The sequence below is a fragment of the Erinaceus europaeus genome, chromosome 14, assembly GCF_950295315.1.
Source record: "Erinaceus europaeus chromosome 14, mEriEur2.1, whole genome shotgun sequence".
Taxonomy (NCBI): domain Eukaryota; kingdom Metazoa; phylum Chordata; class Mammalia; order Eulipotyphla; family Erinaceidae; genus Erinaceus; species Erinaceus europaeus.
This window is the reverse complement of record NC_080175.1, coordinates 42,293,743-42,306,992: the sequence shown is the minus strand read 5'-3', so window position 1 is coordinate 42,306,992 and position 13,250 is coordinate 42,293,743. Positions and strand designations below refer to the sequence as shown.

Genomic DNA, 13,250 nt, shown 5'->3' with positions numbered 1-13,250 from the left:
CTTCATGAATAAAAAAATAAAAATCTCTCTTTTAAAAAGGAGACAGAAAGGGATCTCTGCAGCCCTGCTTCACCGCTTGTGAAGGTGTAGAACAGGTGGCTTGAACTTGGGTCCTTACCTTACCGCCTGGCCCCCAAGGCTAATGGTTTGTCTAAATTTAAGTATATAGAATTTAGAAACTGGGTGGGGGGTGTGGGGAGAATACCTCGCTTGTTTAGTGCACCTGCCTTGCTATTCACACAGTCCAGATTAGAGCCTAGTCCATCCCCACGCCTGTCTGACGGGTGAAGCCTAGACATGACAAGACCAAAAGAAAAAAAAATGTAGCGCAAGGGCCGGCTTAAGGATACCGGTTCGAGCCTCCGCTCCCCACCTGCAGGAGGTCGCTTCGCAGGTGGTGAAGCAGGTCTGCAAGTGTCTATCTTTCCTCCTCTCTGTCTTCCCCTCCTCTCTCCATTTCTCTCTGTCCTATCCAACAACAACAACAGCTATGACAGCAATAACAACTATAACAAGCACAACAACAAGGGCAACAAAATGGGAAAAAATAGCCTCCAGGAGCAGAGGATTCGTGGTGCCGAGCCCCAGCAATAACCCTGGAGGCAAAAATATGTAGCAAGGCTGCACTACCTGCTGGAAACTCTAGATGGAGAATTTGTTTAATGCTTTTTCCACTTTGACTGTGGCCACCTCCTTCCGTGGGTTGAGTCCTCGTATCTAATTTATGTGACCTTTGCCTCCCTTTTCAATATTTTTTTAATATTTATTTATTCCCTTTTGTTGCCCTTGTTGTTTTATTGTTGTAGTTATTGTTTTCTGTCTTTCTTGTTGGATAGGACAGAGAGAAATGGAGAGAGGAGGGGAAGACAGAGACGGGGAGAGAAAGATAGACACCTGCAGACCCACTTCACCACCTGTGAAGTGACTTCCCTGCAGGCAGGGAGCCAAGGGCTTGAACCAGGATCCTTAACATTGGTCCTTGTGCCTGGTGCCATGTGACTTAATCTGCTGCACTACCAACTCCCCCTTTTCAATATTTAAGACTTTGGTTACCTTGGGCCCACCCCATAGCTTGGGATAATTTCCCTGTTTTATTTCAATTTTTATTATCTATTTTATTTTTATTTATTGGATATAATTAGAAATAGAGAGAGAAGGGGAGTTTGGGAGAGAGACAGAGACACCTGCAGCACTGCTTCACCATTGGCAAAGCTTTCCCCCTGCAGGTGGGGACCAGGGGCTTGAACCTGGGTTCTTACACATTGTAACGTGTGTTCAACCAGGTGCACCACAACCCAGCCCCAATTTCATTTTATTGTATGTATTTGTGTGTGTGTGTGTGTGTGTGTGTGTGTGTGTTTTGCCTCCAGGGTTATTTCTGGGGCTCGGTGCCTGCACCACGAATCCACTGCTCCTGGAGGCCATTTTTTCCCATTTTGTTGCCCTTGTTGCTGTTATTGTTATTGTTGCCACTAATGTTGTCATTGAATAGAACGGAGAGAACTGGAGAGAGGAGAGGAAGATAGAGAGGGGAAGAGAAAGAGACACCTGCAGACCTGCTTCACCGCTTGTGAAGTGACTCCCCTGCAGGTGGGGAGCCAGGGGCTCCAACCACTTCGGGCCATGTGCGCTTAACCTGCTGAGCTACCACCCGACCCCCTGGATTTGTGGGGTTTTTTGTTTGTTTGTTTGTTTTATCACTGAGACTTTACTGCTCTAAACTGACACTTTCCATATAGAAATAGAGAGTCTAAAAGAGAAGGAGAAAGATCACAGCACCAAAGCTTCCTCCAGTGAGGTGGGGGCTGGGCTCAAACCTGTGTCGTTGGGGGTCAGGCGGTAGCCTAGCGGGTTAAGTCACATGGCACCAGGCACAAGGATCGTGTAAGAATCCCAGTTCAAGCTCCCAGCTCCCCACCTGCAGGGGGATTGCTGCACAAGTGGTGAAGCAGGTCTGCAGGTGTCTTATCTTTCTCTCCCCAGCTCTGTCTTCCCCTCCATGTATTTGTGTTTTTAATGTGACACCAGCAATGAACTTGACCTCACACGTGTGTGTGTGATACCTGAGTGGCCTCCTGAGCCCAATTTTGTTATATATATGGAGAGAGAGATAGAGAAGATTGGGTGGGGGTTAGATAGCATAATGGTTATGCAAACAGTCTGTCATGCCTGAGGCTCTGAAGTCCTAGGTTCAGTCCCCCACACCATTTAACCAGCTGATCAATGCTCTGGTTAAAGGGGTGGGGGGAGAAGAGTGGTCCAGATGGTAGCACAGTGGAAAATGCATTGGACTCTCAAGCATGAGGTCCTGAGTTCAATCCCCGGCAGTGCATGTACCAGAGTGATATCTGGTTCTTTCTCTCTCCTATCTTTCTCATTAATAAATAAAATCTTTAAAGAAGAAGAACATTCACACATTTAAAAAAAAAAAGTAAAGAGAAGAGAAACACTGCAGCAGTGTCCCACCATTTGTGGTGTTCCCAAGTGACACAGGGCCTCCTGCTTGCTCAGTCTCCTATTTCACCAGATGAGCTATCTCCCAGCCCCCCACCCCCACACCACTTATTTTATTTTTTAATTTATTCTTTTTTTATATTTATTTCCCCTTTTGTTGCCCTTCCTGTTTTTTTATTGTTGTAGTTATTATTGCTGTTGTTACAGATGTCATAGTTGGATAGGACAGAGAGAAATGGAGAGAGGAGGGGAAGACAGAGAGGGAGAGAAAGATAGACACCTGCAGACCTGCTTCACTACCTGTGAAACGACTCCCTGCAGGTGGGGAGCCGGGGGCTCGAACCAGAATCCTTAAGCCTGTCCTTGTGCTTGGTGCCACATGCACTTAACCCGTTGCGCTACCGCCCAACTCCCAATTTATTCTTATTTTTAAATTTTACATATATTTTCACCACTCCCATCATCCCCCACCCCTATAAATAACCACTATAGTTCTTCCACAGTCTTGAAAACAGGTGGATTTTTTTCATATTTATATATTCAATTCTCTTTTTTTTTTTTGCATTATCTTTATTTAGTTATTTATTGGATAGAGACAGCCAGAAATCAAGAGGAAAGGGAGTGATAGAAAGACAGACAGAGAGACACCTACAGCACTGCTTCACCACTTGCAAAGTTTTCCCCCTGCAGGTGGGAACTGGGGGCTCAAACCTGGGTCCCTGAGCACTGTAACATGCCCTCAACCAGGTGTGCCACCACCCAGCCCCTCAATTCTTTTTTTTTTTTTTTAACCAGGGAATTGCTCCGTTCTGGTTTATGGTGGTGCAGGGATGCCTCAGGCATGATAGTCTCTTTGCATAACCATTATGCTATCCACCCCCACCCTGTCTCTCTCCCCATTTCCTCTCGAAATTTCTAGCTGTCATTATCCAATAAATATAATAATTATTATTTAAAAAGAAATAAAGATAATAATTATTATTTAAAAAGAAATTAAAAAAGAAAGAACTATGGCCCAGGAGGTGGCACAGTGGATAAGGTATTGGATTCTCAAGCATGAGGTCCCAAGTTCAGTCCCCAGCAACACATGTACCAGAGTGATGTCTGGTTCTTTCTCTCCTCCTATCTTTCTCATTAATAAATAAATAAATTCTTTTTAAAAAAAAAGGAAAGAAAAGAAAGAAAGAATTTAGCCCTCAGAGACATGGTTCAGTGGGCAGAAGCTGTGCTATGTATGTGTGAGGCCCAAGCTCAACACCAGCTACCACATCATGACAGCAGTGGTCCAATCTTTCTTTTTTTTTTTTTTTCTTTAGATTTTATTTATTTGTGGTCTGGGAGGTGGTGCAGTGGATGAAGTGTTGGATTCTCACTGAGTTCAATCCCCAGCAGCACATGTACCAGAGTGATGTCAGGTTCTTTTTCTCTTTCTGTCTCTCCTCCTATCTTTATTAATAAATAAATAAAATCTTTTTTTAAAAAGATTTTATTTATTTTTTATAATATGGATTTTATTTTACTTGCTTTTTAAAAATATTTTATTTTATTTATTTATTCCGTTTTGTTGCCCTTGTTGTTTTATTGTTGTAGTTATTATTGTTGTCTTCGTTGTTGGATAGGACAGAGAGAAACGGAGAGAGGAGGGGAAGACAGAGAGGGGGAGAGAAAGATAGACACCTGCAGACCTGCTTCACCGCCTGTGAAGCGACTCCCCTGCAGGTGGGGAGCCGGGGTTCGAACCGGGATCCTTATGCCGGTCCTTGTGCTTTGCGCCACCTGCGCTTAACCCGCTGCGCTACAGCCCGACTCCCCTATTTATTTATTAATGAGAAAGATAGAAGGAGAGAGAGAAAGAACCAGACATCACTCCGATACATGTGCTGCCGGGGACTGAACTCAGGACCTCATGCTGTGTGTCCAATGCACCATCTCCTAGACTTCATGCTCTAGTCTCTTTTTGCCTCCAGGGTTATTGCTGGTGCTCGTGCCTGCACCATGAATCCACAGCTCCTAGAGGCTATTTTTTGTCCATTTGTTGCCCTTGTTTTATCGCTGATGTGGCTGTTATTATTGTTATTCATGTTGTTGTTGTTGGATAGGACAGAGAGAAATGGAGAGAGGAGGGGAAGACAGAGAGGGGGAGAGAAAGAGAGACACCTACAGACCTGCTTCACCGCCTGTGAAGCGACCCCTGCAGGTAGGGAGCCGGGGGCTCGAGCCGGGATCTTTATGGCGGTCCTTGCGCTTCGCACCATGTGTGCTTAACCCGCTGCGCTACCGCCCGACTCCCTATGCTCTAGTCTTTCTTCCTTTCATAAAATCAACTTTTTTGAAAAAATTAAGAAGCTGAGGAGATAACCTAATGGTTATGCAAATAGACCTTTAAAAATATTTCATTTATTTTATTGGGAGAGATACAAAGAAACAGAGAAAGAATGACAAAAAGGAAGACTAGTTCACTGCTCAGTGCTGGCTTATGGTGGTGCTGGGGATTGAACTTGGGACCTCAGAGCCTCAAGCATGACAGTTTTTTGAATTACCATTATTTCCCCAGTCTGCAAATAGACTTTAATGCCTGAGTCACCAAAGGCCCCGGGTTTAATCCTCAGCATCACCATAAACCAGAGCTTCTCTGGTTAAAAAAACAATAAATAAAAGGAGCCGGTGGTGGAACACATGCTTGAGCAGTGAGGCAGTGCTGCAGGTGTGTCTCTCTTTTCCTCTCTACCTCCCCTTTTCCTCTCGATTTTTCTCTGTCTCTATCCAATAAATAATAAATTAAAATAAGAATAGTAATAATAATAATAGTATAATAGTAATAATAATAATAATAATAATAATAATAAATGAGGGGGCCAGGTGGTGGTGGACCCAGCTGAGTGCACACATTACCATGCTCAGGGACCTGGGTTCAAGCTCCCCACTTGCAGGGGGAAAACTTCAGGAGCATTGTATGTCTTTCTCCCTTTTATACCCCCAACCCTCTCAATTCCTCTCTGTCCTATCAAATGAAATTTTTAAAAAAAGGAGGGGCCAGGCAGTGGCACACCTGGTTAAGCACACAAATTATAGTGCACAAGGACTCGGGTTCAAGACACTGGTCCCCATCTGCAGGGGAAAACTCCACGAGTAGTGAAGTAGGGATGCAGGTTATCTATCTCTTTCCTTCTCTACCTCTGCTCCTCAATTGCTCTGTCTGTGCCCAACAATAAGTAAATAAAGATTTAAAAAATATATTGAAAAACAGGAAAATGCCCACCAGGAACAGTGGATTCATAGTGTCAGCACAAAGCCCCAGCAATAACCCCGGTGGCAATTAAAATATATATAATAATAGAGGGCTGGGGAGAGAGCATAGGGTTCTGCGAAAGACTTTCATGCCTGAGGCTCTGAGGTTCCAGGATCAACCCCCAACACCACCATAAGCCAGAGCTGAGCAGGATCTGGTACATACAATAGGTATGTAGATAAATAATGATAATGACAACAATAACCATAAATGAAAAAATTTTTAAATCTCACGATTAAAAATGAGCTGTGAACGTAACAAAATAAATAAAAATAAGGGCGGGCATAGATAGCATAATAGTTACGCAAAGAGACTAGTGTCTGAGGCCCCAAAGTCCCAGGTTCAACCCCTCACACCACCATAAGCCAGAGCTGATCAGTATTCTGGCAGTAATAATAATAGTAATGATGATGATGACGATAACAATAATAAATAACATTAGCTGTTATGCCTGAGGCTCCAAAGCCGCTGCTTCAACCACCCATACCACTATAAACCAGAGCTGAGCAGTGCTCTGGGGAAAAAAAAAAAAGTGTTGGGGAAATAACTCAGCTGGCAGAGCAGGACTTGCATGCCCGATGCTCTGGGCCACATTTACCAGAATGGTGTCCATATGAGAATAGTTTCATATGAGAATATGGAATAGATTTTTTAAAAAAACTTAAACATCTGAACTTGGAATAGTTCAACGATGACATTTTACTTCACTATTTAGAGTTAGATGTAAAAGGCATATGTAATACACTGTAACACTTCTGTAATTAAGAAAGATGAGATTGTGGTTTTTGGAACAAAATGATAGAACTGGAGGTGACTACACTAAGTGGAATAAGATGTGAAAGACAAGTATGGGGGGAGCTGGGCAGTAGCGCAGCAGGTTAAGTGCACACGGCACAAAATGCAAAGACCGGCAGAAGGATCCCAGTTCGAGCCCCCGGCTCCCCGCCTGCAGGGGATTCACTTCACAGGCGGTGAAGCAGGTCTGCCGGTGTCTATCTCTCCCCCTCTCTGTCTTCCCCATCTCTCTCCATTTCTCTCTGTCCTATCCAACAATGACGATATCAATAATGACAACAATAACAATAACTACAACAATAAAATAAGGGCAACAAAAGGGAAAATAAATAAATATATATAAATATTTATGAAAAAAGAAAGACAAGTATGGGATGGTTTCATGTGTGGAATATAGTTAAGTAAAGCAAATTATTTTTTTTTCAAAAAAGGAAACTACAGGGAACAATTTTTTAAAAAGAATATATTTATTTATTCATGAGAAAGATAGGAGGAGAGAAAGAACCAGACGTCACTCTGGTACATGTGCTGCTGGGGATCGAACTCAGGACCTCATGATTGAGAATCCAATGCTTTATCCACTGTGCCACCTCCCGGACCACAAGGGAACAGTATTTTAATAATCGGAGAAAGACGTGTCTTTTCAGAAAAAATTGTTTCATCTAAGTCAAACAGCTCCAAGAGGCTTGGACTAGCTGAGGAGGTTCATGTTTCATGTTTACCTATTTATGGTAAAATAAATAAAATGAAATAAAATTTTATTCCGTATAAAGATACATAAAGAAGGAAGGGGAGATAGAGAACGAGAGACAGCCTGTAGCCCTGCTTCACCACTTGTGAAATCCATCCCCCCCACAAATGGAGACCAGGTGCTTGAACCCAGGTCCTTGAGCACTATGACGCCGGATGTGCCACCACCACCCCACATTATTATTATTTTCTTTTTTATCATTGCATTACTCATCTTGGCTGAGGAACTGAACCTAGGGCTTTGGAGCATCAGCCATTTTGCATAATCACTGTGCTATTTCCACCACCCAGGCCTATTTCTAGACCCAGGAGGCAAGTAAAACGAAGGCAGGTGCGCTGGGGAGGCGAGGTGCTCCACTGCCTCACCTGGAGGCGGGGCGGCGTTCTGAGCGTGCGCACTGCCGCCGGGCTGCGTGGCCGGGCATGGGGCGCAGGCGCGCGCAGGCGCGCTAAGCGGGGCGCGCTGGCAGGTGCAGGGCCCCGGCGGCGGCCGGCAATGGCGCGGCTAATGGTGTTGCTGCTGCTACTGCTGGCGTTTTGTGCCCCAGCGGCCCGCGGGCTCTACTTCCACATAGGCGAGACGGAGAAGCGCTGCTTTATCGAGGAAATCCCCGACGAAACGATGGTCATCGGTCAGGAGGGCTGGGGGTGGAGAGGGCACCCCTCGCCCCGCCGGACCCCGAGGACGGCGCAGCCCAGGGGTGGGGGCCGCGCCGGGCGCGGGGCGGGGTGTGACGGCTCTGTCTACCCGCAGGCAACTACCGCACCCAGATGTGGGATAAGCAGAAGGAGGTCTTTCTGCCCTCCACCCCTGGCCTGGGCATGCATGTGGAGGTGAAGGACCCCGAAGGCAAGGTAGGCCGCGCCAGCCTGGCCCGGGCCACCTTTCAGCAGAACCCAGGGGGCAAGGGCTCAAACCAGGACAGGAACCTTCACTCACTGCTGTGTTGCAGGTGGTGCTGTCCCGCCAGTACGGCTCTGAGGGCCGCTTCACTTTCACCTCCCACACACCCGGGGACCATCAGATCTGCCTCCACTCCAACTCTACCAAGATGTCGCTCTTCGCCGGCGGCAGACTGGTAAGAGATTTGTCTCTTTGCCTGCAACTCGGAATCACTCATTTTGGAGTTTTGATTGGCCATGGTGAAAGTCTTCGTTGGAAGAGAGGTGCTATCTGCCCCATGGCCAGGAACAAGAGGGTGTCCAGAACTTGGCATAGACACAGAGGCCCCACATCCAGACACCATACTAGCAGTCTTCTCCCTCTCCCCGTCCCCTCTGGCCTCCTCTTCCTCTCTCCCCCATCTCCTCTCCCCTTTCACCCTTTTCTCCCCTCCCCTCTCCCCTTCTCTCCTCTCCCCTCTCTCCTCTACCAGAGCAGCTCTCTCATCTGTAGTTTCTGGTGGAGCTGGGCGTTGAACCTGGGACCTTGGAGCCTCAGGCATGAAAGTCTCTTTGCAGGTCCACTCTGTTGTCTCCTCAGCAGCACCAGAAAGAGTGTTTCTGACTTTCTTGCCATGGGGCCTTGACCCTGTTTCCTTCTAGCGTGTGCACCTAGACATCCAGGTTGGGGAGCATGCCAACAACTACCCGGAGATTGCTGCCAAGGATAAATTGACAGAGCTGCAGCTCCGAGCCCGCCAGTTGCTTGATCAGGTGGAACAGATCCAGAAGGAGCAGGACTACCAAAGGGTAAGTCATCTCGTCCCAGTTGGAGATTGCAGTTGACCTTTACACCTACCTGCTAGAAATTTCTGCTTGGGACCTCCCCTCTCTGGGAGCCATTCAGGACTTTGTTGAGTAAAATGGAGAAGACAGTTCAGAATCTAGGTAATATAGACACTGCCCACGTATTTACCTTGAAACAGTGGGGGGGGGGGTTGGTGGTGACATACCCAGTAGAGTGCACACATTACCATGTTTAAGGAGCAGATTTCAAGCTCCTGATCCCAGCCTATAAGGGGAAAGCTTGACAGGTGGTAAAGCAGTTCCGCAGGTGTCTTTCTCCCTCTCTATCTCCCCACTCTCTCTCAATTTCTGTCTCGATCTAAAAGAAGGCCATTGGAAGCAGTGGATTCATTGTGCAGGCACCAAGCCCCAGCAATAACCCTGGTGGCAATAAATAAAATTAAAAAATAAAAATAGACTGGGTGGCGGTGGTGCACCCTGTTAAACACACACATTACCATGTGTGAGGACCCAGGTTCAAGCTCCAGCTTCCCTCCCACCTGCAGGGGGGATGTTTCATGACCAGTGAAGCAGGTCTGCAGGTGTCTCTCCTCCATCTGCCCTCTCATTTTGTCCTACCAAATAAAATAAATATTAAAATTAAAGTAAGAGCTGGGTGTGGCACACCTGGTTGAGCGCACATATTACAGGGCACAAGGACCTGGTTCATGCCCTTGGTCCCCACCCGCAGGAGAAAAGCTTCACAAGTGGTGAAACAGTGCTGCAGGTCTCTCTCTGTCCTACCAAATTAAAGTTAAAAGTTAAAAAAAAAATTTAATGGTAGGGACATGAGGGCTCTATGGGCAGAGCTGTCAGTGGAGGGAAATGGCTAGCTTTCTAGGGGACTCTTTAAATTTTTTTATATTTTTATTTATTCATTCCCTTTTGTTGCCCTTGTTGTTTTATTGTTGTAGTTATTGATGTCGTCGTCGGATAGAACAGAGAGAAATGGAGAGAGGAGGGGAAGACAGAAAGATAGACCTGCTTCACCACCTGTGAAGCGACTCTGCTGCAGGTGGGGAGCCAGGGGCTCGAACCAGGATCCTTATGCCGGTCCCTGCGCTTCGCACCATGTGCGCTTAACCCTCTGTGCTACTGCCCCACCCCCTCTTGGGGATTCTTCTAATATACTCAGGTGGTGTTCCCAAAGGCACTGGGTCCTCAAGTTGAGTAGTTGTGCGGAAGGGAACAACATCACAACGGGGAGGGGGGGGCGGTTCTGCATGTTTATTCACTGGTCTCTTGTCTCACCAGTACCGTGAAGAGCGCTTCCGGCTGACCAGTGAGAGCACCAACCAGCGAGTGCTCTGGTGGTCCATCGCTCAGACGGTCATCCTTATCCTCACTGGCATTTGGCAGATGCGTCACCTCAAGAGTTTCTTTGAGGCCAAGAAGTTAGTGTAGTGTCCCCTCTCTGACCCTTCCCTTCTTCCACTTCCATGGTTTAAGACTTTCCCCTTCTGGCATACCTTATCCACAAAAAAGTGTTGAGGGAAAAAAGAAAATGGAAAAAAGGATGTTAAGTCACATTGGTGTCATGAGGACAATGTTCAGACCAGTCACTTATTCACATCATTTCTTAAGGCTGTAGATCACTAGTCTGAATTTTGAAAGACATGCCCTAGGGTCTGTGAGGAGTTGGAACTGACCTTCAACTCAGTCTTGCTTCTTTTACCTCTTGTGATTCCTCTCCATTCCATCACAAAATGAGCAAATGAAAAAAAAAATCTTTTGACTTTTCTCAGTCTACTCAACACAGGTGACAGAAATATCCCACGGAAGACACCCCCTTAAACTGCTCCCTCACTCAGTGGCTTTGTGAATGTACAAGGGCAGGTCTTGACCCAAGTCAACTGAAATGTTTTTCTATGCATTAGAACTATTTTTTGATAAATTATATATTTTCTTTCTGTGACTTGCTACAAACAGCAGTGCAGCCCCCTCTGCATTGTATATCCACATGTTTCTGGTTACTATGATGGCAGCTCCCTGTGGACCAGAAGGTTAAACAGCATCTTGATTCACCTGTGACTTCCATCACACAGGACCTCATAGTGCCAGGGAGACAGTGACCGAGCCAGCACCCCGGCAGGGCACACCTAGTCCCCCTCTCTCCCCTGAACCTTTATTTAAGTGGTGGTAAATTTTCTCTTTGTGGGAACCAGATTTGGTTCTTTATACAGACTTTTTCAGTGAAATAAAACATGTTGTAGTAGCTGTGTGTGAACTAAAGTGTGAGGTTGTGGGCAGAGGGGAGGCACGGGAAATGGCAGAAAGGCGCTTGGCCTGGAGTGGATCGCGACGCCTGGGTGTGCGGTGCAAGGGTCTGGCCTGCCAGGACAGCCCTAGAGTATAGTAGTGGACAGGTGGCTGCTGGGCCATTCAGATAGGTCAGCAAGTAAGGAATCCTGTGAGGTGAAGTACCTGTCTCTTAGTTCCCCAGAATCATAAATTGAGTAGACCTTTGTATGCTTTCCCAAATGCTCCTTTGCTGTACCAAACACAAGACCATCACTTCCCTGTACTTGACATTTAATATATTTACTTTTTTTCTGTTTTGGGGAATGACTTCAGGGCTTGGTGCATGCATACTATTGCTGGGGGCATTCCAGGCCCAGTCTCTTTCTCTTTAGAGAGACTGAGGAGAGGTACTACATGGCTCCATCATCCATAGAGCTCCCCCCTGCCCATGCCATCTTTGCTGACCACATCTGGTACTAGAGGTCAAACCCAGGGCCTTGTGTGTGGTAGGGTGTTTGCTCTCATTGTGCACAAGGCAAAGTATTTCCTGGTCCATATTATAATAGAAATATACTGCTTATTATTAGGCTGTCTTGTAGATTTAAATTCTTTTTTTTTTTAATTATCCAACCTTTATTGATTTCCTTTTTTTTTCTGTTAACTACTTTTATTAAAAATTTCACTCGAGAGGTTTCCAAAAAAAAAAAAAATTTTACTCATGGAATATATATATATATATATATATATATATAGTATAATTTTAGTAGATTTAAATTATTTCCCTTTCTTGGCTGGGGCAATGGTATAATTGCTAAGCAAAAGATAACACCACAAGCCAGAGCTGAGCAGTGCTCTGGTAAACAACAAAAAAGCAACAGGACTTCTGGGGGCCTGGCTATGGAGTACGAGCCCTTTCAAATTACACTTATGTAAACTAGAAACAAGCAAGGAGAAATCACCTGAAAACTCAACAAAAATACAACCAGGATCTCTCCAGAAACTCACTAAGCCACAGCCACCAAGTTGTGGATGCTAATACAATTTCATCCTGAACTTCCTGAGGGCAGATGTATCCAGGAACCTCACCTCTCAAGAGACCTACCCCACTAGGGAAAGATAGAAACAGGCTGGGGGTATTGATCCACCTGCCAATGTCCATGTCCAGCGGAGAAGTAATTACAGAAGCCAGACCTCCCACTTTCTGCACCACAAAAAGGAATTACTGGCCCATACTCCCAAAAGGGAGAACTCCCAACTCCATCAGAACTTGGAGAAAGGGGTGGGGGAGGAAGGAGAAGGACACTCAGAAGTAGTATATGACTTAGAAAGGGAGAGAAAGCAGGATCAGTGGTCCGGGAGGGGGCACAGTGGATAAAGCACTGGACTCCTAAGCATGAGCATGAGGTCCTGAGTTCAATCCCTGGCAGCACATGTATCAGAGGGATGTCTGGTTCTTTCTCTCCTTTTTTTTTTTTTTTTTTTTGTATGTGTGTGTGTTTTCTTTTTTTACCAGAACACTGTTCAGTTCTGGCTTAATGGTGGTGCTGGGGATTGAACCACAGACCTCAGAGCCTTAGGCTTGAAAGGCTTTTGCATAACCTTTATGCTGTTTCCCCAGCCCCATTTTTTTTTTTAATTATTTTTTTAAACAGCACTGTTCAGCTCTGGCTTCTGGTGGCGCGGGGGATTGAACCCGAAATTTAGGAGCCTCAGGCATGAGAGTCTCTGCATAACCGTTATGCTATCTACCCCTTCCCCTATTGCAGGGTCCGGTGGAGGAATGCAGACACAATTCTGGTGTGGGAAAGGTGTGGAATTATACCCCTGTTATCTTGTAAATTTTGTATGTCAATATTAAATCACTATTTTTTTTTAAGCAAAAGTGAGGTAGGAGCAGGGAAGATCCTAGCTCCACATGTAAAGAAATTCTGGGGAGCTGGGCGGTAGCACAGCAGATTAAGCGCAGGTGGTGCAAAGGACCGGTGTAAGGATC

The 13,250-nt window shown here is 45.8% G+C and overlaps 1 protein-coding gene across 1 annotated transcript; it reads left to right on the top strand.

Moving 5' to 3' along the window:
* The first annotated feature begins 7,734 nt into the window (after positions 1-7,734).
* On the top strand, positions 7,735-11,231 carry TMED4 (transmembrane p24 trafficking protein 4). Its single transcript, XM_007524472.3, has 5 exons — positions 7,735-7,920; positions 8,043-8,143; positions 8,242-8,367; positions 8,834-8,980; positions 10,271-11,231. The coding sequence occupies exons 1-5, from the start codon at positions 7,785-7,787 to the stop codon at positions 10,418-10,420; spliced, it is 660 nt and encodes a 219-aa protein (XP_007524534.1). The 5' UTR covers positions 7,735-7,784; the 3' UTR covers positions 10,421-11,231.
* Positions 11,232-13,250: the final 2,019 nt, after the last annotated feature.

Coding starts and splice junctions, on each gene's coding strand:
- TMED4 (XM_007524472.3), top strand. CDS start 7,785: ATGGCGCGGCTAATGGTGTTGCTGCTGCTACTGCTGGCGTTTTGTGCC. Junction 8,144..8,241: donor TGAAGGACCCCGAAGGCAAG/GTAGGCCGCGCC, acceptor GCTGTGTTGCAG/GTGGTGCTGTCCCGCCAGTA. Junction 8,368..8,833: donor TCTTCGCCGGCGGCAGACTG/GTAAGAGATTTG, acceptor GTTTCCTTCTAG/CGTGTGCACCTAGACATCCA.